This window comes from Leucoraja erinacea, chromosome 11 (assembly GCF_028641065.1).
Source record: "Leucoraja erinacea ecotype New England chromosome 11, Leri_hhj_1, whole genome shotgun sequence".
NCBI classification, from domain to species: Eukaryota; Metazoa; Chordata; class Chondrichthyes; order Rajiformes; family Rajidae; genus Leucoraja; species Leucoraja erinaceus.
Window position 1 is genome coordinate 21,282,340 of NC_073387.1, and position 26,767 is coordinate 21,309,106.

At 42.2% G+C, this 26,767-nt stretch overlaps 2 protein-coding genes across 2 annotated transcripts in view; both read right to left on the bottom strand.

Annotated features, from left to right (window-relative positions):
- The window catches only part of LOC129701511 (protocadherin beta-15-like), a 215,564-nt gene extending 193,185 nt beyond the window's left edge, over positions 1 to 22,379 (bottom strand). Inside the window, exon 1 of the mRNA XM_055642755.1 lies at positions 19,761 to 22,379. Coding sequence (XP_055498730.1) covers positions 19,761 to 22,148 — 2,388 coding nt within the window. The 5' untranslated portion in view covers positions 22,149 to 22,379. The remainder of the gene's footprint in view (positions 1 to 19,760) is intronic.
- Positions 15,090 to 17,303, bottom strand: LOC129701516 (protocadherin gamma-A6-like). Its single transcript, XM_055642765.1, has one exon. The coding sequence runs from the start codon at positions 16,411 to 16,413 to the stop codon at positions 15,322 to 15,324; it is 1,092 nt and encodes a 363-aa protein (XP_055498740.1). The 5' UTR covers positions 16,414 to 17,303; the 3' UTR covers positions 15,090 to 15,321.
- Positions 22,380 to 26,767: the final 4,388 nt, after the last annotated feature.

Here is a 26,767-nt window from a genome sequence, read left to right on the forward strand (position 1 = left end):
GTGTCTATATTCAAAGTAAATCGATTATTCGTACTCCAATGATGATTCCTTTCTGATTTCGGAATCACATTGTCTGTTGAGTGTCATTCTAGGGAAGCAGGTTATGCGTTCATGACACATGATGCATCAAAGAAAGGTTTTATTGAGATGTACTTAATTTTCGAACTGAGCTTCATGTTGGCGTTTTACCATTAATTAATAAACTATTGTAAAAACTTGATATTAGAATCATGAAATAAAAGCAGTACTTTCTGGAAATAGTCAGTTAACCGCGGAAAGGGAAAGCTTCTTTGGCACTTTGATTTAAAGAACTTGTCACAAACTTTCACATTCCAATATCACATTATAATATCGGTGTCTCCGTTAATGACACGGATGTTTGACATGATCACGAATTTTAACTGTAATTTCCATTATTGATAAACTATTAATTTCGACCGATAATTTCAGGTTATGATATACAATTACCACCACAAAGTTCACCATATGTACTCTTGCCTCTGTCAGTGGATTTAGACTTTCGATTTTAGAGATGCAGGTATATAAGCTCTTCGGCCCATCGAGTCCGCGCCGAGCAGCGTTCCCTTCATACCGTATCATTATCCTGAACACTGGGAATTTGTTTTTACAATTTTAAAAGCCAATTTTAAAAGAGCCAATTAACATAGAAACCGGTGCGTCTTTGGAATGTGTGTGTGTGTGGGGAGGAGAATGTACAAACCCACGCGGTTACAGGGAGAAGGTACAAACTTCGTACAGACAGCACACTAAGTCAGGGCGGAACCCGGGTCTCTGGCGCTATAAGGCAGAAACTCTACCCGTGCGCCACTGTGCCCTTTCGTGGACGAGCTCGCGCAAAATGGTGCTTAGTTGCTTGTTTCTGTTAATATACGGCCATATCTTCGCTGTCCAAGCTGCAATGTTTGCCGCAGATATCAAAGTCATGCGTTGAAATCTGTGTTCTCACGTTGAAATCATCTTTAATGGTTACTTACAAACACAGAACTGAAGGTTACATGGAGGTTATTGAGAACATGTATCATTTTATATTTTGGATCCCATCAGCTACAACAAGTACGTTGGGAAACGAAGGCAAGTGCAACCTGAATTATGTTGTGGAGGAATAATTACCGAGTATATCCTGGAATTATTCAAACAAGGTTGGTCAAGCCCGTTACTCGAATCTGCCAGTAGTGGTCTCCATGCCTGTATTTTGTAGGTCCAGATACCAAAAACGTTTCAGCGCTGTATCTCTAAACTTAACAGAACGTACCTGTTAAAACTTCGAAGGTGACAAAATGCGGGAGAAACTCGGCGGGTGAGGCAGCATATATAAATCGAAGGAATGGGTGACGTTTTGGGTCGCGAACCTTCTTCAGACTTAAAACTTGGAATGATTTGCCACAATGTGGACTTGTACCAGGCATTGATTCGTCATTAGCTTTTCTAACCCAATACATTAGTGCTCGTTATAGTGATGGAGTAATATCTCATCTGCTTAACAGGCAACTTCACCTGAGTCAAAAAGATATGGTGCCCCCCCCCCCCCCCCCCCCCCCCCCCCCCCCCCCCCCCCCCCCCCCCCCAAGATGATGCTTTCGACTTTTGAAGGTCTTCAACAAAAGTCTAAAATATTCATCTTTCCTCCCAGAATGTATTGCAACGACTATGTGAGGTACTGCTCATATATAGACTGCTTAAACATCTGCGAAATCTCTGTATCTGAAATCTAAGCGAACCATGGCAATTAATGCAAATGTGAGTAGTAATATCCAAAATTCTTCCAGCCAAACTATTATGACCTGAAATAACCATTACAATAATCACTGTTAAAATCCTAAAACAAATAGATGACGGTACTGGCCATCATATTGATAATAGTAATTTAAGAATGTGGTTCATTATTGACATCTCAAGTGCAATGAAGGATAAACAATAAATTCAGCGACATGTTTTCGATGGGAAAACATTTCAGTTTTTGTGGCGCACCACGAAATGCCTTTGAGATGCCTTGCAAATAGGGATAGAAATAGTAACATAGTTTCACCGAATAGCGAAAGGCCTGGATAGAGTAGACGAACAGTGAAAGGCCTGGACAGAGTAGACGTGGTGAGGATGTTTCCTCTAGTGGGAGAGTCCAGGGCCAGAAACCATAGCCTCGGAATATAAAGACGTACCTTTGCTAATGAGATGATGTGGAATTGCTTTTGTCAGAGGGTGATGATTCTGCGAAATTCATTGCCACAATAGGCTGTGGAGGCCAGGTCAACTGATATTTGAAGGTGGAGATTGACAGGTTATTTATTAGTATGGGTGTCAATGGTTATGGGGAGAATGGGGTTGAGAGGTTAAGATCGATTAACCATGATTGAACGGCGGAGTAGGCCATATAGGCCAAATGGCTTCATTCTGCTGCTACAACTTATGAACGTTATTGTAACAACTCAACAGTGAATAAAGGTGATAAATGAACATTCAGCAGATAACCAAATGAACGAGAATAAATTTCTGCTGGTCGCGTTTGTTTGGTGGTTAGGTATGCGCACAAAGCTCTTCCCAAAATATGAAAGGGTTAAACCGTGGAGCTCAATCATAGTTAACCTATCACAGGCATCAAACACATTACCATGAAGAAAATATAGATTGTATTTCGTGGCGCGTTTCGCGTCAGTATCGGGAGTACCCGAAGCATTTTCAGAAGAGAAAATATTTCGGGAATATCATTGTGTTGCAAATTATGGAAATGCTGCAGCGAAATTACGCACCACTAGCACCTACCAGCAGTGCAATAATAACCTGACGGCAGATTTATTTTTAATTTAAAAGATCTATAGGAGTTACGTGCCACCCACTTCACTCTCTTGGATAATAAACATTGAGACCATTGCACTCTGCAAACTAATAAAAACGCGCGCTTTCTCCGCCCACCCACACGGCCTGAAGGAGTACAGCCGTTTGGACAATAGGTTTCTCCAATGTGTCATGGTAGATATTTTTTGCGCACTCTTCATAAAGAGAGGTGGTTGAAATCTGCCCTGGTTCATATACCAGACTACTACAAATTGAATGGCAAGATTATAACGCATGTTCAGAAATAGCTAACATATTATAGTGTAATTAAAAAAAAACATTGGCTGATCCCTGTTTAAACCGTTCTGTTTTAAACTATATTCATCAATAAAACTATTTGCAGGAGATTTCACAGCACATAAACGAGAAAGAAACAATAACCGCAGGAAAATGACACTTGTGCAGGAAGGTCCCAATTCTATACCAAGCCATTTTCAATTCCGTAAAACAGTTCGATCTGAATTCAAGCCCAATACGTTTTTCTTCCTTTCTTACGATAGCTTCTCTTCACTGCTCAGTTCGGAACGGCATGTCATAGAATTCATCATGTCAGTTGTTTACCTTTCGGATACGGTCGTTCGAGACTATATTCATGCCTGTGAAGTATCTGCAAACTTTGAAACACGGCATCGTGTCCTCGTCGACTGCAGCGTTGAACATAACTCATAGGGAAAACTCTGAGAAAGGGGAGCAACTCCCAATACCTGATCGTAGTCCCGATCTAAAAGCGTCCGCTGGCATTTCGAATTAATCTGAACGAATGCTAGCTATCAAACCAACAGCGGAGAACCACTGGAACATTGCTATCTTATCTTAATTTTCCCTTTTTTTTTAAATCGTAACACTGGGGAAATGAAAATTAAAATACATTTTATAGATGTGGTCTCCAAGTCCACGAATGAAGAGCTCAACTCAGGAGTAAAACCAGGACAATCAGAGAAGAAAACTAGTATCACTGGGGAATATTTTACATTCATCGCCGTGACCGTCACAGATAATACATGATAATGGAAGGAAGGAAAAGGAATCTGTTATTTTTTACCATTACTTTCAAACTCTGATTGGGGCAACCATATTCTCTATATGACAGTGAGGGCAGTGGAATGGAGCCGCAAGTAAATGCAGATACTGGGATCTTGAAATAAAAAAAAGTATTGGAGGTATCCAGAGGGTCCTGTGGAGGGAATGGATATAAGACATTTCGATTAGCGACGTGTTCAGTCTGAAGAAGTGTCAGGATGGGACATTCATTCAACCGATGCTACCTGGCCTCCTCCAGGTCTTTGCGTTTTGCTCATTGATGGAGTGGCGCAGGACTCCGGAATCCTTCAGCTGAAGAGGAATCCGCCACCATCCCCTCACACCCCCCCCCCCCCCCCCCCTCTCCTAGTTGATCCGAATCAAAAGATAAGGGGAAATAATGACACACATATGAAAATGAATGGATACGCGAGAGGAGATTGATGACCCCAGAATTTCAGAATGAAAAATATCACTCTTCTATTCTGTCATATTTCTCGATCATAAGCATTCAAGGAGAATATAGATGCTTCAATAACATTGTTATCAGTGGCTGTTATCATGCATACAGACTGCGTAAACGGTGGCTCCTTCCCCGAAATATTTACTCGAACGCTTTTGTTTAATGCGCGTGAAGACTTTTTAGCACCAGTGGACGTTGGAATGATATCATACAGGAGAGATCTTCACGATCCAATGGCTTTTTCGTAAAGAGTCTACAACATCTCCCGGTCTCTACTGTAAGAATGTTGGGAGCAGTAGGCATACGAGAGTATCGTCTTCCTTAAACATCCCATTTATTCACATCCTAGTTAGTTAACCTGATAATAAATCACAATATTTTCATAATCAATGACTAAACACTCCCCAAGTAGTACCCAGAACGGAAATGTGATGTGCCGTTATCGGAAGCTCACAAGCCTGTTTTCGAGGGAAATGACGACGGGTTGAAAGTCTTGCCCAAGGCAACTACATCAACATTTGATGATTGAATAGAGATACACAGGTTAAGTTGAGGCGCAATTAGCGCAAGATCCGTTGTGAGACTAATCGTACGGTCTGAATACGAAATTGATTTTACTGCGAGGATAACACTTTGCACTTCCATCATTACAGCCAATGCTACGGTGGTCGTGGGGGGGACTTCAATATGCAGGTAGACTGTGAAAATCACGTTGGTACTGGACCCCAGGAAAGCAAATTTGTAGATTGCCTCTGAGGGATTCTTAAAGCAGCTTGTAGTGGAGCCTACCAGGGAAAAGGCAAATTTGGAGTTACTGTTATGTAATCAACCGGATTTGATCAGGGAACTCGAGGTAAAGGAACTGTTAGGAGGTATCGACCACAATATAATACGTTATCATCTGCAATTTGAGAGGGAGAAGGTGATATCAGACGTTTCGGTATTGCAACTGGGCAAAGATTACTACAGATGCATGAGTGAGCAGCTGGCCAAAGTTGACTGGAAAAGGGACCCTAGCAGGGATGACGGTGGAACTGTAACGGCAGGAATTTCTGGGCATGATCCAGAAGATGCGGGATCTTTTCATTCCAAAGAGGAAGAAATATTCTAAGGAGAGAAACACAAGGCGACCGTGGTTGATAAGGGAAGTCAAGGACAGTATAAAACTAAAAGAGAAGGCGTATAACATAACAAAGACTAGTGGGAAGCCACCGGCTGGGAAGCTTTTAAAGAACAACAGAGAGTAACTAAAAATACAACACGGGGAGAAAAGATGAAACAGGAAAGTAAGCTAGCCAAAATATAACAAAGGATAGCAAGGGTTTTTCAGTTTATACAGTATAAAGAACAAGAAAGAGGCAAGAGGGGACGTTGGACCGCTGGAGAGTGGATGCGCGAGAGTGTGATAATGGGGAATATAGAAATTGAATAACTTTTTTGTATCAATCTTCACAGTCAGGGGATATGGGGAGAAGGCAGGAATGGGGTACTGATTGGGGATGATCAGCCATGAATGATCACATTGAATGGCGGTCTGGCTCGAAGGGCCGAATGGCCTACTCCTGCACCTATTATCTATTGGAAGACACCAGCAACGTGCCTGGAATTAAAGAATCGGGGGATGGTAGTTAGTGGAGTGCCTATTACTAGGGAGAAGGAGCTTGGGAAGCTGAAATGGTAAACAGGCATAAGTCACCTGGACCGGATGGCCTGCACCCTAGGCTTCTGAAAGAGGTGGCTTTAGATATTGCAGAGACATTGGTAGTGATATTTCAGGAATCACTAGTGTCAGGAGTGGGCCCAGATGATTGGACAATTGCCAATATTATCCCACTGCACAAAAAGGGAGCAAGGCAAAATAGTGGGAACTATAGGCCAGTTAGACTGACTTCGGTGGTTGGTAAGACTGTTATAGTCCATTATAAAGGACGAGGTTACGGAGTACTTGGAAGTTTACCATAAAATAGGCCGAAGTCAGCATGGATTTGTGAAGGGGAGGTCTTGCTTGACAAATATGCTGGAATTCTTTGAAGAAATAAATAGGAGGACGGACAAAGGAGAGTGAGTAGATGTTGTTTACTTAGATTTTCAGAAAACATTTGATAAGGTGCCACTCGTTAGGCTGCGTAGGAAGATGAGAGCCCACGGTATCAAAGGGCAGATACTAGCATGGATAGCGGGTTGGTTGCTTTGCAGAAGACAAATAGTGGCAATAAAGGGGGGCTTTTTTGATTGGCTGCCAGTGGAGTTCCGCAGGGGTCCGTGCTGGGCCCGCTATTCTTCATGTTGTATATTAATGGTTAGGACGAGAGGATTGAAGGCTTTGTGGCAAAGTTTGCGGATGATGCTAAAATGGGTGGAAGGGCAGTTAGTGTACAGAAAGGAGGGACTCTGCAGAAGGGCTTGGACATGTTGTGAGAGTGGACAGAGAAGTGGCAGATGGAATATAGTGCAGCAATGTGGAGTCATGCATTTTGGTAATAGGAATAATAGCGTAGACTATTTTCTAAATGGGGTGAGAATCCAGAAATCGGAGGTGCAAAAGGACTTGGGAGTGCTGGTGAGGGATTCTCAAGATCTTACGCTGCAAGTCGAATCGGTAGTACAGAAAGCAGTCCATGCTACCATTTATTTCAAGAGGGCTTATATACAAAAACAGGAATCTGATTTTGAGGCTCTCTAAGCCGCTGGTGAGGCCGCACGTGGAATATTGTGAGCAATTTTGGGCACCATATCTGATGAAAGGTGTGCTGGCTCTCGAGAGGGTCCAGAGGAGATTTTCAAGAATGCTCCCAGGAATGATTGGGTTAACCTGTGATGCGCGTTTGGCGGCACTGGGAATGTACTCGCTGGAATTTAGAAGAATGAGGGGGAACCTCATTGAAAGATACAGAATAGTGAAAGGCTTGGATGGAGTAGATGTGGAGAAGATGTTTCTACTAGTGGGAGAGTCTGGGAATAGAGGTTATAGCCTCAGAATTAAGGAACGTTCTTTTAGAAGGACACGAGGAGAAAATTCTAGTCAGATGGTGGTGAATCTGTGGAATTCTTTGCCACAGAAGGCTGTGGAGATGAAGTCAGTGGATATTTTTAAGGCAGAGAAAGATAGAGTCTTGATTAGTACAGGTGTCAGAGGTTATGGGGAAAAGGCAGGAGAATGGGGTTGGGAGGGAGAGATAGATCAGCCATGATTGAATGGCGGAGTAGACTTGATGGGCCGAATGGCCTAATTCGATTCCTATTCCTTATGACCTTACCCTTGGGTCATCAGGAAGCCAAACAAAAGCATGCGTAAAGATTGGCGACCATTTTACAACTTGGGCTATTCCAAGACCATTAAATAATCCTGGACCATTCGCGGACCCATGCGGCAACCAATAAATTACTTCTTGAAGTTTGGTGAGAAATACTCTCAGACTCTGCAAAGAACAGTGCTATAATGACACAAGATATGTTTGCAGAAACTGTTTGCAGAAACTGTTTGCAGAAAGGGGGACAACATATTAACCTTGACACGGGAGAAATCTATCCTGTACATTTACAAATTACAGAGCTAAATATTCCCAGTACTAAAACACATGTAGCCCGCAATTTTGCAAATAGCGACACTTAAAGTTAAACGAAGTGATTTGGAGACGAGAATCATCTCAATCAAAGCAAAGCAACGGAGCTGCCCGCTATCCGACTTCGCCCACCCTTCTGACGACGAGATGGTGGCTGGGTAGTGGAAGGGGCCCTCCGGATCACCAGTTTCATTTCAGATTCTGATTGGTCAACGCAGGCAGACTGGTCTTCCGCCAATCAGAATTCCCTTCACTTCTTAAAGCTGTAGTGCTTAAAGGTCGGACAAAACAACTATATTTAAAGCAACACAACATAAATGACACTGAAGCCTTACGTTCAATATTTGGGAACTTTCAGCCCAATAAAACCCTTATCAATAATAATCTGATATCGAATTTGCTGATTAATTTTTGTTGGCGATGCCGCATGCAAAACAAACCAAAGAGATAAAATAAAATAAAATTACAGGGAGCAGCAAACACACTAAGTAAGTTCAATGATTTAACTCCAGATAAAATGAGGGTGCAATTGTCCACGGAGAGGTATAGTTTTCTATAATCTTGCAGATTTTCAATTAAGGAGGTCTGTATTACACAATTTTATGCCAGTTTCGTATGAAAAAAAAGCGATTTGAACAATCAAGGTGCAATTCATCACCTTTCATTCAAAAAGATGTTCCGCCGTTTCGTTACATCCATGTGCCCTCGACCCAAAGTCATTGAACTAGTAAAGAAAAGGCAATAACCTTTACAAATCACAAATTTGATGCTGATCATATATACCAGTCTCACCCCGGTTACTCCCTCTGCTCCCCTCTCCCATCAGGCAAGAATTAGAAAGCGCACACCGGTGATTCAGGAACATTTCTTCCCAACTGTTATCAGGCAACTGAATGGTCCACTCACCAGCTAGAGTGCAGTCATGACCTCCCAGCTACCCCATTGGGTCTATGAACTATCTTTAATCGGACTTTATCTTGCACTAAATGTTTCCCCTTTCATCCTTTATCTGTGCACTGTGGACGGCTTGATTTTAATCATGTATTATGTTTTCTTTAACAGGATAGCACGCAACAAACGATATTCACTGGATCTTGGTACACGTGACGATAATAAATTAAACTAAACTCCAATGATCTCTATTAGAATCTGTTTTATTGTGCTGTAAATTTGATAATTTATTACATTCTACATAAAATTACAAATATTTCAAATAATGTTGTGGTTGCACCTTTTTTACGAAAGTTAGAATGTTTTAATATATAATCAAATAGCATTAGAAATATTTGGCATTATAATGAGCTTCCAAAACGCCAACCAAATGTAATGAAACTGAAAATCCAAAGTTTTCCGATGGTGATTTCCGGTTTTTCCAACGGCAGTACTGTTTGTAACGTTCTTCTATGCAATCTACAGAGAGGGAAACTGATTTGTTTTTAAACTGAGATTTATAAATGGTTTTAACTACTGTAACGTTCGACGAAAGTCATTGCTTATTGTGCACATGAAGTTACTTTGTTTTGGTAATCCACCAAGCAATAATTGCTGATCAGCCTCCTCGCCATCTTAGAGAAAAACGACGCATTCAATTTACGCAGGTAATCACCTTATCCATCACACGGACCCTAAACTAATTTGACTACTTTATATTTTAGTTTCTTTCTGATGTTTGCTGTGAAACACTGGTATGGGTCACATTGTTTCAGTTACATTGCAACGTGTTAAAAATGTCCGTTCATTATTGGGATTTTTACTTTTTGATCATCTCTGAAAGTTATCTGATGAATTTGGCTGATCGCCACCTTGCCAGCATCACTGATGATAGATGCCACATAAATCATTAAATGAAAGGCAGAGGTGAAACCAACGCGACAGAGAAGACACGTTAGCCCGGAGAGCCTTTGAGTTCTCCGTGGTGGATTCTTAGAGCAGCTTGTACTGGAGCCTACCAGGGAAAAGGCAATTCTCGATTTAGTGTTATGTAATGAACCGGATTTGATAAGGGAACTCGGGGTAAAGGAGCCATTAGGAGGTAATGATCATAATATGATCAGTTTCAATCTAAGGGTAAATCGGAGGTGTCAGTATTACAATTGAACAAAGGGGACTATGGAGTCATGAGGGGATGAGCTGGCCAAAGTTGGCTGGAAAGATACCCTAGCAGGGATGACGGTGGAGCAACAATAACAGGTTTTTCTGGGAACAATACAGAAGGTGCAGGATCAGTTCATCCCAAAGGGGAAGAAAGATTCCAAGGGGAGTAAGGGGCGGCCGTAGCTGACAAGGGAAGTCAGGGACAGTATACAAATAAAGAAGAATGTATAACATAGGAAAGATGAGCGGGAAGCCAGAGGATTGGGCAACTTTTTAAAAGATAACTAGAAGGGCAATACGTGGAATTAAGATGAGGTACGGAGGTAAGCTAGCTAAGAATATAAAGAAGGATATTAAAAGCTTCTTTAAGTATGTGAAGAGGAAAAAAATAGTTAAGACCAAAGTTGGACCATTGAAGACTGAAAAGGGTGAATTTATTATGGGGAGCAAGGAAATGGCAGACGAGTTGAATAGGCATTTTGGATCTGTCGTCTCTAAAGAGGACACAAACAATTTCGCTGATGTACTAGTGGCCAGGGGATTTAGGGTGACGGAGGAAGTGAAGGAAATTCACACTAGAAAGGAGATTATGTTGGGTAGACTGATGGGAATGAAGGAAGATAAATCCCCAGGGCCTGATGGTCTGCATTCGACGGCTGCAGAGGTTAGCATCCAGCGGAACATTTGACTGATCAAACCCTCCCTATAATATCACCCAGATACGCATCACTCCGGTAGACACAAAATGCTGGAGTAACATAGAAACATAGAAAATAGGTGCAGGAGTAGGCCATTCGGCCTTTCGAGCCTCCACCGCCATTCAATATGCGCATGGCTGATCATCCAACTCAATATCCCGTACTTGCCTTCTCTCCATACCCCTTATTCCTTTAGCCACAAGGGCCACATCTAACTCCCTCTTAAATATAGCCAATGAACTGGCCTCAACTACCCTCTGTGGCAGAGAGTTCCAGAGATTCACCACTCTGTGTGAAAAAAGTTGTACTCACCTCCGTCCTAAAGGATTTCCCCCTTATCCTTAAACTGTGACCCCATGTCCTGGACTTCCCCAACATCGGGAACAATCTTCCTGCATCTAGCCTGTCCAACCCCTTAAGAATTTTGTAAGTTTCTATAAGATCCCCCCTCAATCTCCTAAATTGTAGCAAGTACAAGCCGAGTCTATCCAGTCTTTCTTCATTAGGAAGTCCTGACATCCCAGGAATCAATCTGGTGAATCTTCTCTGCACTCCCTCTATGGCAATAGTCCTTCCTCAGATTTGGAGACCAAAACTGTACGCAATACTCCAGGTGTGGTCTCACTGAGACCCTGTACAACTGCAGTAGAACATCCCTGCTCCTTTACTCAAATCCGTTTGCTATGAACTTAGCGGGACAGGCAACAACTCTGGAGAGAAGCCAGCTGGTGACGTTTCAGTTCGATACCCTTCCTGTAGGGTGAGTTATTCTAGAATTTTGTGTCTATCTTCAATTTAAACCAGCATTTGCAGTTCATTCCTACACATATCACTCCGCCACCCTTTGGTCTTTGGACTACATCCTTTTAGACTTTGGAGATGCAGCGCGGCAACGGGCCCTTCGGCTCATGGAGTCTGCGCCGACCAGCGATCACCCCGTACAGTATAAAGAATGATAATAAAAGCTTATTTATGTTTGTTAAGATAAAAATATTAGTAAAGACAAATAAGGGACCCTTGATGACAGAAACAGGTGAAATTATTATGGTGAACAGGGAAATGGCAGAAGAGTTGAACAGGTGCTTTGGTTCTGTCTTCACTAAAGAAGACACACACATTCTCACAGATGTACTAGAGGACAATGGATCTAGGGAGACAGACGAACTGATGTTGCATTAGGTGAGAAATAGAATTGGGTAGACTGAAGGGACGGAAAGCTGATGAATCCCCCGGGCCCGATGTTCTGTATACCAGGGTACTCAAGGAGGTGGCTCTAGAAATCGTGGACGTATTGGTGATCATTTTCCAATGTTCTATCGATTCAGGATCAGTTCCTGTGGATTGGAGGGTAGCTAATGTTATCCCGCTGAAAAAACGATTCGACTGACATAACATCCATTTTGCTCAGACACCAAGAAACTACATATTTGATAACGCGTGCACCAAATGTCCCAATGAGGTCGGTTATTAAGCAAGAATCTGATCACCGTGTCTTTTGGAACCATCGATAATACCCAACAAAGTCTCGGTTATTTTGAAATAAATTGTTACCCAGTACTTTACCAACAAAATATCACGGTTCCTTTGTACACCCTCGCGTGCATTTGAAAATGCATGACGAAATGTCCCAATATTCAACAATACTATGGCCCAGACCCTGCTTGCCACCATCCTTTTCCAACCTCATATATCGCGATCCCTTTCATATCCAAAGAAAATCTACTTACGTTTATTTTTTGGTACCGTCTATGCAACCCTCTTGGGCAGAGCGTTTCATAGATCTTCTACCCTCTGTGCGACGAGATCTCTATTCATTCCGCCCTGAATGGTTAAACTCTTATTTTATGGCAATCCAAATAAGATGTCCGTGAATCTTGTACCTTTCAATGAAACCCGCCTATTATCCAAACTGTAGTGCACAGGGTAGTCAGTTATATTTCTCCCAGAGGACAACTCCCATTCCCAATTAAAGAAATAATTTCAGCAATATTTCGCCCTAGATAAGCCAACTCTCCGGTCACATGTTAATGGGGGAGAGATGTTTATCTATCTACTCAAATGCTCTTGCAATATCGTTTGCTTTCCAAATAACTTGTGTTAGCTATATGTTGAATTCGGGAATTCATGCCTGGGTATGCTTTGATTCATTTGAACATGAACACTTTTCCACCTCTCAGCATTTGAAAATAATATATTTCCACGTTAAGTACAGCCCGGAGGGATGACCTCAGACGTTTCACTCTAAACTCAATATGTCATGGCTTCGCCAGTTCAGTTATCGCTTCTATATCCCATTAATGCCAATGAATTTGCATCAGAACTCTAACTGCACCCCGTCTTTCTTCATCTAGGTTCAACAATATCTTAAATATATTGTTCTCATTAGCTAGTTTTCCGATTGTGATGTAATTCAGAATTGGTCACTTTCGCTAGTCATAGTTCCTCAACCTTCCACCATCCAATGTTTATTACGCTATTTATTTCTCCTCGTCTCGTCTCGTCTAGATATGTGAAAATAAAGAGATTGGTTAAAACAAATGTAGGTCCCTTGCAGTCAGAAACAGGTGAGTTGATCATGGGGAACAAGGATATGGCGGACCAATTGAATAACGACTTTGGTTCCGTCTTCACTAAGGAAGACATAAATAATTTGCCGGAAATAGCAGGGGACCGCGGGTCAAAGGAGTTGGAGGAATTGAGTGAAATCCAGGTTAGCCGGGAAGTGGTGTTGGATAAATTGAATGGATTAAAGGCCGATAAATCCCCAGGGCCAGATAGGCTGCATCCCAGAGTACTTAAGGAAGTAGCTGCAGAAATAGTGGATGCATTAGTAATAATCTTTCAAAACTCTTTAGATTCTGGAGTAGTTCCTGAGGATTGGCGGGTCGCAAACGTAACCCCACTTTTTAAGAAGGGAGGGAGAGAGAAAACGGGGAATTACAGACCAGTTAGTCTAACATCGGTAGTGGGGTAACTGCTAGAGTCAGTTATTAAAGATGGGATAGCAGCACATTTGGAAAGTGGTGAAATCATTGGACAAAGTCAGCATGGATTTACGAAATGTAAATCATGTCTGACGAATCTTATAGAATTTTTTGAGGATGTAACTGGTAGCGTGGATAGGGGAGAACCAGTGGATGTGGTGTATCTGGACTTCCAGAAGGCTTTCGACAAGGTCCCACATAAGAGATTAGTATACAAACTTAAAGCACACGGCATTGGGGGTTCAGTATTGATGTGGATAGAGAACTGGCTGGCAAACAGGAAGCAAAGAGTAGGAGTAAACGGGTCCTTTTCACAATGGCAGGCAGTGACTAGTGGGGTACCGCAAGGCTCAGTGCTGGGACCCCAGCTATTTACAATATATATTAATGATCTGGATTAGGGAATTGAAGGCAATATCTCCAAGTTTGCGGATGACACTAAGCTGGGGAGGCAGTGTTAGCTGTGAGGAGGATGCTAGGAGACTGCAAGGTGACTTGGATAGGCTGGGTGAGTGGGCAAATGTTTGGCAGATGCAGTATAATGTGGATACATGTGAGGTTATCCATTTTGGTGGCAAAAACGGGAAAGCAGACTATTATCTAAATGGTGGCCGATTGGGAAAGGGGGAGATGCAGCGAGACCTGGGTGTTATGGCACACCAGTCATCGAAGGTAGGCATGCAGGTGCAGCAGGCAGTAAAGAAAGCGAATGGTATGTTAGCTTTCATTGCAAAAGGATTTGAGTATAGGAGCAGGGAGGTTCTACTGCAGTTGTACATGGTCTTGGTGAGACGACACTTGGAGTATTGCGTACAGTTTTGGTCTCCAAATCTGAGGAAGGACATTATTGCCATAGAGGGAGTGCAGAGAAGGTTCACCAGACTGATTCCTGGGATGTCAGGACTGTCTTATGAAGAAAGACTGGATAGACTCGGTTTGTACTTAGGCTTGGTTTATACTCTCTAGAATTTAGGAGATTGAGAGGGAATCTTATAGAAACTTACAAAATTCTTAAGGGGTTGGACAGGCTAGATGCAGGAAGATTGTTCCCGATGTTGGGGAAGTCCAGGACAAGGGGTCGCAGCTTAAGGATAAGGGGGAAATCCTATAAAACCGAGATGAGAAGAACTTTTTTCACACAGAGTGGTGAATCTCTGGAACTCTCTGCCACAGAGGGTAGTTGAGGCCAGTTCATTGGCTATATTTAAGAGGGAGTTAGATGTGGCCCTTGTGGCTAAGTGGATCAGGGGGTATGGAGAGAAGGCAGGTACGGGATACTGAGTTGGATGATCAGCCATGATCATATTGAATGGCGGTGCAGGCTCGAAGGGCCTAATGGCCTACTCCTGCACCTAATTTCTATGTGTCTATGTTTCTATGTCTTACTTTTTCGTGGAGCCACGTTTCAGTATTACTGAACTATATCTCCATCCTCATTTCTTATCAGTTACCCCTTCTTGACTATGGGCATCGCTTGCATTTCTGTACCGATGGATTTCCTCTTTTTAATATTGGAATCATTTGCTAAATTTTAAACTATTATGCTTGCATTCAGTATCGGTTCACTTTCCTCAGCCGCAATCTAAACCGGCATTCAAAGTAGTGACAATACTTGCACATATTGGTTTAAAGCAAACTTACAAGTGTTATTATTGTCTCACCTCATCATTTACAGTGCTGCTTTTGTTCGAGTACTTTGCATTCAATATGGATTTCTCTATTTCCATTGCTTCGCTATCCATATAATTCTCACCCGTTCTCAGTTTAGGAACCAAAACAGTCGCCTTCGACGAATTTAATGTTGAACATGCCTCATAGCGGAAACGTTGGGAAAGTGGATCCCCTCCAAAGACATCGACGTAATTAGGAGCGATGTGAATATTTCGGCTGGCTTTTTGAATCCCATTCAGCGAACTCCTTGCTTCAAAGCAGCAACAAATCTCTATATAGCACCCGGTATCGGCAAAACGAAGCCTCTGCCTTTGAACTTTAAAAGCCAAGATAATTAAAACCATGAAGAATATCGACGATATTATCCCCAAAGAAATTACTAGGTAAAGACTGAAGTCAGAGCTTATGTCACGATTTTCAGAGTGATTACTTGTACCAGAGTTCAGCTCTGTCTCCCTCCCCACGACTGACAAGGCAATAGTCATCGTAACAGTTAAAGATGACGTTCCACTGTCTTTCACTAAAATCAGCAAACGTTGGCTATTAGCATCTTGCTTTTCTATCCTACGGGTGGTCCAGATATCGCCTGTGTAGGCTGAAATGGTAAAAAGGTCAGGAACAGTCCCTTGTCTTATTTCATAAGAGAGATATACGTTTTGGCCGGAGTCTGCGTCAGTAGCTGATACCTTAGCGACCATATATCCAGGTTCAGCGAAGCGAGGCACAGTCTCTGTCACAGTTGATCCAAACACAGACACTGGGTGCACAATTACAGGGGCATTGTCGTTCTGATCAACCATAACAACATCCACGGAGACTTTGGTACTGAGTTGTGGAACTCCAGAGTACCGGACTTGAATTTGGATCTGGAATTTTTTAAGTTCCTCGTAGTCAAAAGACCGCTGAGAATATATGATTCCATTTTCAGAGTTAATTTGAACGAAGGAGGTCGCCAGCTCGCCCTGAATGTATGTGTGAGCGATGGAATATGTTAGTAGCGCATTCTGATTTACATCGGTATCAACGGCGGTCACTTGAAAAAATGAAGTCCCAATGATATTATTCTCCATGATGTAAGCGTTATAGGAAGATTGTGTAAAGCGCGGAGAGTTGTCATTTACATCAGAAACCTCCACCAAGATAGTTTTGTTGAAAGATTGTGGAGGGCTCCCTGCGTCGCTGCAGGTGATAATCACGTCATATTTAAAGACGCTTTCGCGGTCCAGTAGTCGCCGAGTGACTAATCTATAATAGTTCTTCAAAGATGCTTCCAGTCTGAAGGGAAGATCACCTCCGATTTCACATTTTACCTGTCCATTCTCTCCAGAATCTTTGTCAGCTGCGCTGATCAGGGCCACAACAGTCCCAGATGGGTACACGTGACGTAAATTAAACTAGACTAAAGATTAACGCGACTCATAGCGTGATGCTAATCCAGAGAAGCTAGGAACATGACTGATGTATTCCCATGGCTGATATTAAGCACGTCCGGTGTTTTCCGGAAGGTGCATTCCTTTATCGGTTTGAAAAGTATGAAGAAGAGGAACATTTGAATTACCTTCCATTTGTCAGTGTGTGCCACTATCTTGAACGGTTGGAGTTCATATATGAAGGCGCACATCCCGCAGAGACTACAACTAAATGAGTTATTCAGTGGGTTCCGAGGTCAATTCGTGACATGGACATCGGTACGATGGAGTAAGTACTGAGAATCATTTTCACTGAGTTGAAATGTGCAATACTAGAGGGCATAGCTTTCAGTATCTCTCCAATTTATCTCTCCAATTTATCTCTCCAATTTACCCATGTCTCCTAGCACATCGGCGCGAGAATAACTCACATCTAAGAACACGGCAATCGGTTCCTTTTCACCATAATCACGAGCTCTCCAACCTTGTTCGTTTACTAATTGCGCAAAGATTCGGCTGAGAAAACAAAATGTTAACTGGTAACATCAGAGGGTAAACGTGAACTAGTCCTCATCTACCCGACGAGCGCACAATTAAATACGCACAATGGTCGGAAATGTTTCAGCTCATAACCTGTACAGAAATAAAATATTACAAAATTAATACTGACTGATAATTCGTTATAAATGTCATGCGTCGGTCCAAAACCTACTGACACAGAAGTGGAAATAAGTGTTCTAGTGAGGGCCTACGAAGGGCTGTCGATGAAACTGATAACGGCTTTTCTTTCTACATGTAATGCGAGAAAGGCTCCATCCTTTCCCACTTTAGCTTGCCATTTCGTTTCAGGAAGTATGCGATGCGCAACTGCAAACTTTCGAAATCTCAACGCATTTAATTCTCTCATTTGTGAGAAGAATTTTGAGAATGTGAGGAATGATAACTGCCAAGACCTTTAGCCCTGCAATATTGTTTTCGCCGATTGTAAATGATTGGGCCTTTTTATGCCGCCTCTCTGTTAGGAAATATATGCGATAATGAATTAGCAGATTTATTATATGTGTGGCAAACTTAGAGAATGGTTTATATATATAGCTTATATATTTTTTCTTGGTGAATTTCAGTTTTATTTATTTAATATATTTTGGAACACTGCACATTTTACAATGCAGTGTAGAAATGAACTGCAGATGGTGGTTTAGTCCTTTCTACACACTTGCCTGCTCCACTGCGAAATCTCCTCAAGGTGTACCAACTAAGAAGAGGTTCTTCTCCTCTCTTCGACGGGAGTCCTTTGAGACCTTCACGCACTGTTCCCCCTCGAGGACCGGCTCTTGTCCCGCCGCCTCCCCATCCCCCCCTCACCTACTTTCAGGTCGAAACGTCACCAAATCCTTTTTCTCCTGAGATTCTGCCTGACTCGCTGAGTTAATCTTCGTATTCATCTTTGGATAGCAATGTGTTTGAAATAAAGAAATGTTGAGTCTGCTTGAATTGCTTTCCCGATAACGTGGGAGACAGAGGATGAAATGATATTATTTTACAGGATGATGAGCGGCAGACAGTATTGATATTCAAATTATTTCATTCCTGGGAGAAAGCCTAATACCAGGTGCCATACGTTTTAGATCAGTAAATAAAGTTTGGAGGAGATTTGTGAGGCTGATTTTTGCTATAAAGTGTGGTAGGTGGTTTACGCAAATAGGATAGCAACTTTTAAGAGGAATTTGGGAAAATACTGAAGGGGTAGGCTATAGAGGGATACACATCGTGTGCAGGCAGATGGCGTTAGTTTAGACTGGCATCGTGGTCGCCGCAGACAAGATGGGTTGAAGGATCTGTTCTTGAGCAATGCTCTTCTATGTTGGGAAATGTATTGGCCGTGTACTTTTATACATATGTCTCCTAAAATTTCCACACATTTTAATTGGAGTAATGCAGCGTAATGTGGTCAACTTGTATGAGATCGCGTTGATTTGTGCAGATATAACACTCAATCTAAATATATGTATTGAATTCTCATAGTTACCATTATATTTGTCCCCCGAATCCAATTATTTGAAGTGCTCCTTCTTTCAATGCCGATCTTAAGACTTTCTGTTTTCTTTTAACATAATAACCTGCCAACAACCTTTGTCGTGGAAGTCTGTTCATTTTATTACATTGTCCCGTTTTTTCCACTCCCATGCAACAAGTTGATACTACTTAGTTTTCCCCAAATACACCTAATCAAACGTGTTCACATTGGCCATTCCTCTCAGAATAACACGTTTTATCACTTCCAGCTCTTTATAATACACATGAAAACCCTCATAGACACTGGAAGATAAAATAATAACAGAAAATGTTTGATGTAGTCATGGGGTGAGGCCGGCTGTGTGAGAATAACACAGAGCAAAAGTTTCTGGCCGAAGACCCCTTGTCAGAACCGGGAAAGCGGGAAGAGAAGCACGAGGTGTAGGAGGGATATATCTGATAGGGTAATAACAGAATGACCACGGGGATAAGTCGTAAACAAGACTAAATGATCAATGAGGGAGTGTGACCATTTACAGACTGAGAACATAGCCAAAATATTATGGACAAGAGATTGGTAGTTCAGGATTACAGAGCAGGGAAGCATGCTCGGCAAGCCAGGCTAAGTATGTCCTACCCTCCAAGAGGGAAAAATAGTTCAAAGAGGAATGCAGCCTGTTCTACTTTACTGGTTATTTGACTGATTACATACTCTCACCAAGGTTTCCTTACGTCCTGGGACTGCACTTTTTCGATTATTATCTCGAAAAGTAAGATAAAATCAGGACCAAAGAGTATGGAGTTAAAAGGTTCAGGTGTTCAATATTCACTCTTACTAGTCCTTAAATAGGTTTGCATGGAATATTTGCTGCAAACTTAATGAGCTGTCTGCGACTGAATTAAAGTTGAAGTGTTTTGTTCAGAGCTACTTTCCTCATTGTGCTGGCCGATTAAATTATTCGCAATTTTTTGATCTCGCGAGTGATACTAACCTTGCGTCCAGATGCGTTGTCTATTTTAGGAAACATGGCATGCCTCTTCGCAGTGCCGGAACTCGAACACGTGTCATATCGGAAACTTTGAGAAAGCGGATCACCCCCAAACACTTCCACGTAATTTGGAACAATTTCAAGATTTCTGCTGGCTTTTTGTATTCCATTCAACGAACTGCGTGTTTCAAAGCAATGGCAAGTGCTCAGATAACAATCGTGGGACTCAAATCGACTCCTCCCTTTATAAATCTTAACGGCAAGCAGAATCACAATGACGAGAAATGTAGACGAGGTCACCCCTAAGCATATGACTAAGTAAATGCTGAGATCCGCAAACGTTGTGGGTTCTTGAGCCGAACCGTTCGCATCAGTAAGTTTTTCCATATCATTATCTGCCAATGATAAGATAATAGTCAATGAAGCGGAAAGTGGCGGTGAACCGTGATCTTTTACACCGACGACCAACCTTTCTCTTGTGCTGTCTTTGCTCATTATACCACGGATTGTCCAGATCTCGCCAGTATCTGGTGAAATGGTAAAAAGTCCACGATTAGTGGCCTGGATAAGTTGATAGGAAAGCCGGGCATTCTGGCCATAGTCCGCATCCTTCGCCGATACCTTGGCAACCAGATAGCCTGGTTCTGCCGAACGAGACATTGTCTCTGTTACTATCGATCCATAATCGGGTAATGGGTGTACAATTACCGGAGCGTTGTCATTCTGATCAAGGATAATAAATTCCACAGTAACGTTGCTGGATAATGGCGGCTGTCCTGAGTCCGTCACCACAATCCATATCTGAATTTGTTTCAGACTCTCGTAGTCGAAAGATCTTTGCGAAAATATAATTCCTTGTTTTGATTGGATATGTACATAATTGAACACTGACTCGGTCTGAACCTGGCTCGGTACGATTGAGTAGTTTAATTCAGAGTTCTGATCTAAATCTGGATCAAACGCTGTTACTGAAAAGATGGACGCCCCGATAACATTGTTCTCCATCACATGTGCTGTATATACAGGCTGAGAAAAGTACGGCGAATTATCATTTATATCAGAAACGTCCACCACAATAATTTTCTTCGAGGTGAGCACAGGTGACCCCGAATCAACGCAGACGATTGTGATTTCATACCTCGAAATATTTTCACGATCAAGATGGTGTTGCGTGTGTAGTGTTAAATATTTTTTAGAAGATGCGTCCAGATGGAAAGGAACGTCATTTGCCACTTGACAATTCAACTTTCCATTGTCTCCAGAATCTTTATCTGTGGCACCGATTAAAGCCACAACCGTGCCTGGCTCCGAATCTTCGGGTACGGGGTTAAACAGTGTAGATACAGTGATCTCTGGCGCATTGTCATTCATATCGATAACATGAACGAGCACATGACAAAAAGATGAAATTGCGTCGGGACCGGAATCATCCGCCTGAATATTTAATTCAAACGTATCGCTTTCTTCATGGTCCAAATTTCCATTGATCGTTATTTCACCTGTTTTGTAATCTACGTTAAACAGCTCACGTAATCTATCTGAGGTTTGGCGACCGAAAGAGTAAATAATCTCTCCATTTGATCCATCATCTAAATCAGTGGCATTTAATTTGACAACCAGTGATCCTATGGGCATATTTTCCATCACGTTAACCCTGTAAACGGACTGGGAGAACTGGGGAGGGTTATCATTTGCATCTTTCACAATTATTAATATTTCTGCGGTTCCTGAACGCGCGGGGACTCCGCCGTCCTTAGCAATCAGCAGCAGCATGTGTCTGGGTACTGTTTCTCTATCCAGTGCTCTTTTTAAAACTAACACGGGCATGACTTCATTTCCATTTCGATTCTCAACGTCCAACGAGAAGTAATCATTCTCAACTAACTGATATGATTGCACCGAGTTACTTCCTACGTCTGGGTCATGAGCGCACTCAAGCGGATTACTTGTTCCTGGTGCGGCCATTTCTGAGATGTCAAGGCGCATCGTGCTTTCGGAAAAGGTCGGTTCATTGTCATTTACATCCAGAATTTCCACTTCAGTTTCGTGCAGACTGAAAGGATTTTCGATCATTGTTTCTAAGGACAAGGCACACACTGCGCTCGGTCCACAGATCTGTTCCCTGTCTATCTTTTCCTTCACAAATAGATTGCCATTGTTCTTATTTACGTCGAAAAATTGCTTCGTCGGACCAGGCACAATACGGAAACTGCGGATCTTGAGCTCTTTTACGTCTAAACCCAAGTCAACCGCGATATTTCCAACAAAGGCTCCCAGCTGCAGCTCTTCCGGAATTAAGTAACGAATCTGTCCAGAAATTAGACCCCAGAAAGAGAACACCCAACACAGTAATATCCATTTTAACAGCCAGTGGTGTCTATAACGTTTCATTTCTAGCACAACACATCCCAGTTGTCTCGGCGTGATGGTTTCCTTTGTTACTTACGATTGTAGTCACTTGCATTTGTTTCCCTCGACAATGTGTGAGAACAGATCAAACACACTATCATTTAGAAATCTGAGGATTCCTTCTCGGTTTTCCTCAACATTTCTGCAACATAGTCCTGATTTCCGACTGCCAAATGGACTTCAGTGCTGCACGGCTCGAGATTCAGCATTCAACTGTGGCAAAATCTACGCAATGGTGTAAGGGGAGGAAAGCGGGCGGGCCGGATCACCAGTCACAATCCAGCCTCTGATAGGCCGATGCCAAGTAATAATATTCAATCTATCCAGCGTCTTCGTATTTCTTAAAGCGGTGCTGTCATGTGAAATCGTCGCATCACATTTCACATTATTGGTTGATCAATGAAAAATACAAACGATGCTTTGACTATTTTGTGGGTTACATTCTTCCACGAATATAAACTCCCACTTTTATAATGTAACATGTAACAACGGACCATGTTATGCACAAGTTGTAAACCCATGTTGTGCTGAAATGTAAAGAGTTTAAATTCAATTGAAGCAGATATGTATTCTTCCTCCCATTAGAACGGTTATCTATAGTTCATAAATAATCAAAACTGAAACATCTAGAAATTGGATCTCGCATCCTGTTAATGCACTTGACACATGACGTGCTATTTACAATGCAATTAAATTCCCCACGAATAATCGTGAAATTGTGTAAAATATATACTGGAGATATGGCTATGAATATCTCCGCTCCAGGTTGTAGACCAGAACGGGTAACGAGCAGTTGCATTATAAGTGCTCAGTCGCTGCGCCGTTGCCTGCTGATTACTATCAGACATATAAGAAATTCGCGCCAAAGCAGCGACAGAGCTGATATCAAGAAGTGACGGGAAAATGAAGTTGGGTTCGTGTGCAAATGAATGCCCAGACCAATGGTTTCCCCCAATGAAGTTCTTCAATGATGTAGTATATGCAGTGCCACGCAAACGATGAAGTGTTAGGAGATCTTAATAGGCACATCTACTCTGATTGCTTCAATATCCATGATGCTGAACATGGTAGCGCATGTAAAATGCAAAGCGATTTCGGATATACGATATGTCAACATGCCCTGCCCAAATCCCTTTGGATGTGATTGCGTAACAACGACCATAATCCGGCTAAATTAACATTTAAGCATGGTTTGCGTAATAATCCCTTTACTATGTTCACTAAAATCTGTGACGGGTCATTGTCTAAAAATATCAGTAGTGCCGTTGTACAGCAAAGCGTAACTAACTGGAGGAAATCAGCGACTATAATAGCATCTGTGGAGGGAGAAATTGTCTCAAGTCGGGTCCTTGCATAGGCTAATAATTCCTTCCACGTCATAAATGCTGCTCAGGCGACTAAATTCCTCCTTCAGTTTTTAATACAGCTTCCACCATCTTCGGTCCATTGAGTCACGTATTTGTACAGTTTCTTTAGTATTTGGATATACCTTTTAAATTTGTAAATATGAAATATACTTCCCAGATAATAGAGCTTCGAGTCACGTATAATTCATTCCATGGTGGATACGGTGAGAGTTGAAGGGTTAAAGACAGATAACGATGCATTTTTGTTAGTGAAGTGATGACATTTCCCATACAAACTGGACGTCAGTTCAAAGCTTATGGACGCTGCCATCAGGAAAAACATTTGTTAGTCATTGACAATACTGCTTTGAGTTGCTTTCTTGAATTGCTCCAATCATCTGATGAAGTTACATCCCCAAATTGTCGGGGTGTGGGATTTTCCCTAGTTAGCAATATCATCTGAGCGACGAATTATTTCGAAACGATATTGTTGCTCTTGATTTTGTACGTGCGAACTATTGCAGATTTGGTAGTTATAGTCATAGAGCCATGGAGTCATAGAGTCACGGAGTCATACAGCGTGGAAACACAAGTCCTACCTGCCTGCAAATGGTCAATATCCCATTAAAGCAGTCCTATCAATGTGCTTGTCTAACTGCTTATTAAACGTTGCCATAGTCCCTGCCTCAACTATCTCCTCTTATAGCTTGTTACATACACCCATCACCCTTTTTGTGAAAACGTTAGCCCTCAGATTGCTATTGTCTATCCCCTTCACCTTAAACCTGTGTCCTCTGGTCCTCGTTCCCCTTACTCTGGGATGTAAGGCAGTAACCACCGCTGCGTCACTGTGTCGCCTCTCGTTTTGGTTAGTCCTCATACTGTAATTCCGGTCCTAATCCGGTCCTAATTCCGGTCCTAATCTCACCCCGTTAGTCTGGTTCAGTAAAACACTGAGTCAAGCACTGGATCAACTAACTTTCTTTTCCGCACACAAACACACAACCTATACGACACCTAACCAACACCGCGGGTCCGATCCTTGTCTCTACTCGTCCAAGCCCTTCAGTCTCTTGTGAATGGACTCCCCCAGTTGGTCAGCACGGTCCCAAGTGCTACCTCAGAAGATCAACACACTCTCATGTGCTCTCCCCACTTTTATACTAAATCGGACCCTTGGCGCGAAATACATGGTGGGGCAACCCCTACAAGCCAATCATAAATAAAGGTCATGCAATACATCAATTGACAGTTCCCTAACCCTATCACAGAATATCCCATAACATTGTTTCTGCAGAAAGGTCTTAATGGAAAACAGTTCCCTTATGTAAAGACACATTTTAGCAGGTAATGTAACCAATTTGGGAAAGGCCCCTCTCCTTGACCAATTACAAACAGCAGTGCAAAGACCATGAAACATAGTTAACAATAGTATTATAACCCATCATTTCCCAGCCAATCCTGGTCATGGATTTTGCAAAATGACTCAGATATCAATTATAGGACATCTGGACATCACCCTGTACTTAACTTCCTCCCAAGCCACGGACATTCTGGAGCAATGATCCTCATGGTCTTTGCAGCTTTTGCAAAAAGATGCCAAGCAGGTTTTGCAAAGACAGAAATCCTCCATTTTGTCAGGCACTTAAATGCCCAATGTTATCAATACCTTTAGCAAATGGTATCGTGTTGACAAATCACCCAAGTCTCTGTCGTGCATCCATCGTGTGAGCATAGTTTCCCAATAAGACCACAAAGGCAAAGGTCTGGAGTGTAATTTGCCCAGGGCAGCACGTAGGCCGTGTGTCAATGGCGCTGCCATTCGAGCTTCGGATCAGTATCAATGCAGTAACGTGTATATTCGTGTATGCGCCAATATCTGAATAGATATTAATGAAGAACTCACTCCCTTCATCAATCTAAAGAAAGGCCCCGACCCAAAATGTCGTCTGCCCTCGTTCCTCCGCCTTTGCTGCTTGACCCACTGAGTTGCTCCATTGGTTTGTATTCACTCCCCGAAAGTCTGTCGGATAAGCGGCATGCGACTCGCTCGAGACATTCGTAGATTTTTCGCAGATAGTCTTCAGTTTCGGGGTTTCACGCGTTATTCAGACTATTTATCCTGAACAAAGGCCATTTCAAAACTACAATCAGTTAAGTACAGCACCGCAAACCTGCGTGGCTTGCATAACATAACCATATAATATAACCATATAACAATTACAGCACGGAAACAGGCCATCTTGACCCTTCTAGTCCGTGCCGAACACATAATCTCCCCTAGTCCCATATACCTGCGCTCAGACCATAACCCTCCATTCCCTTCCCATCCATATAACTATCCTATTTTTAAATGAGAAAAACGAACCTGCCTCCACCACCTTCACTGGAAGCTCATTCCACACAGCTACCACTCTCTGAGTAAAGAAGTTCCCCCTCATGTTACCCCTAAACTTCAGTCCCTAACATATGTCGCCAAATTTTCTCTCACCAGAAAAATACACGTTCTTTTAAAAGAACGAACTACATACTCCTGAATCGACGGGAATATTTCTGAACTGGTTACTTCGTTTTTCTCGTGGAGTGACAAACCAAGACTAAGGTACACGGCGGCCTTTGTGACACTAACCTGCGTCCGTCTGTAATCATTAAGGGGGTTGGTTTGATATCAAGCAACATTTCACTCTTTTAATGTTTTCAGACAAAGAAAATTGAAATTCATCAAACGTTAAGCCCCAGGAGTGAATTTTTTGCTTGTGTGTTTGCGTAATGAAAATCAATTGGAGCCTTATGAATACTTCGCAAACATTTGCGCTTGAAAGGTTTTTTTTCCCCCAGACAAATAGCAATAAGACAACGGCCAAATGTACAATTTTGTATTGATATATCTGTGCATCGGTCACTGACCTTCAGTAATTGAACATGAAACTACGGTTGTAAAAGTAGCAAAATGTTTTCAATATTATCTTGTGAAAACTAGAGTAAGACTTGAAAATTCGTTCGTATTATTTTGCAACTGGGCGCGTTCATGTCAAAGAAATAGTCTAAATTTGACTGCGGGTAACGGAATATGTTAAACCGATTGAAGGATAGAGCAGAGGGATTTAGCGGAGGAGGCAAGGATTCGGAAATTTGGTGCTTCGGATCTCATCCGGAACAGAGGCGACATGCACAGGAGGGACGGAATGCACTTGATATGGCCGGAGACTAACGTCTTGGCTTGCATGTTTGGAAATAATACTCAGGAGGGTTAAA

Coding starts and splice junctions, on each gene's coding strand:
- LOC129701516 (XM_055642765.1), bottom strand. CDS start 16,413: ATGGAGAATAATATCATTGGGACTTCATTTTTTCAAGTGACCGCCGTT.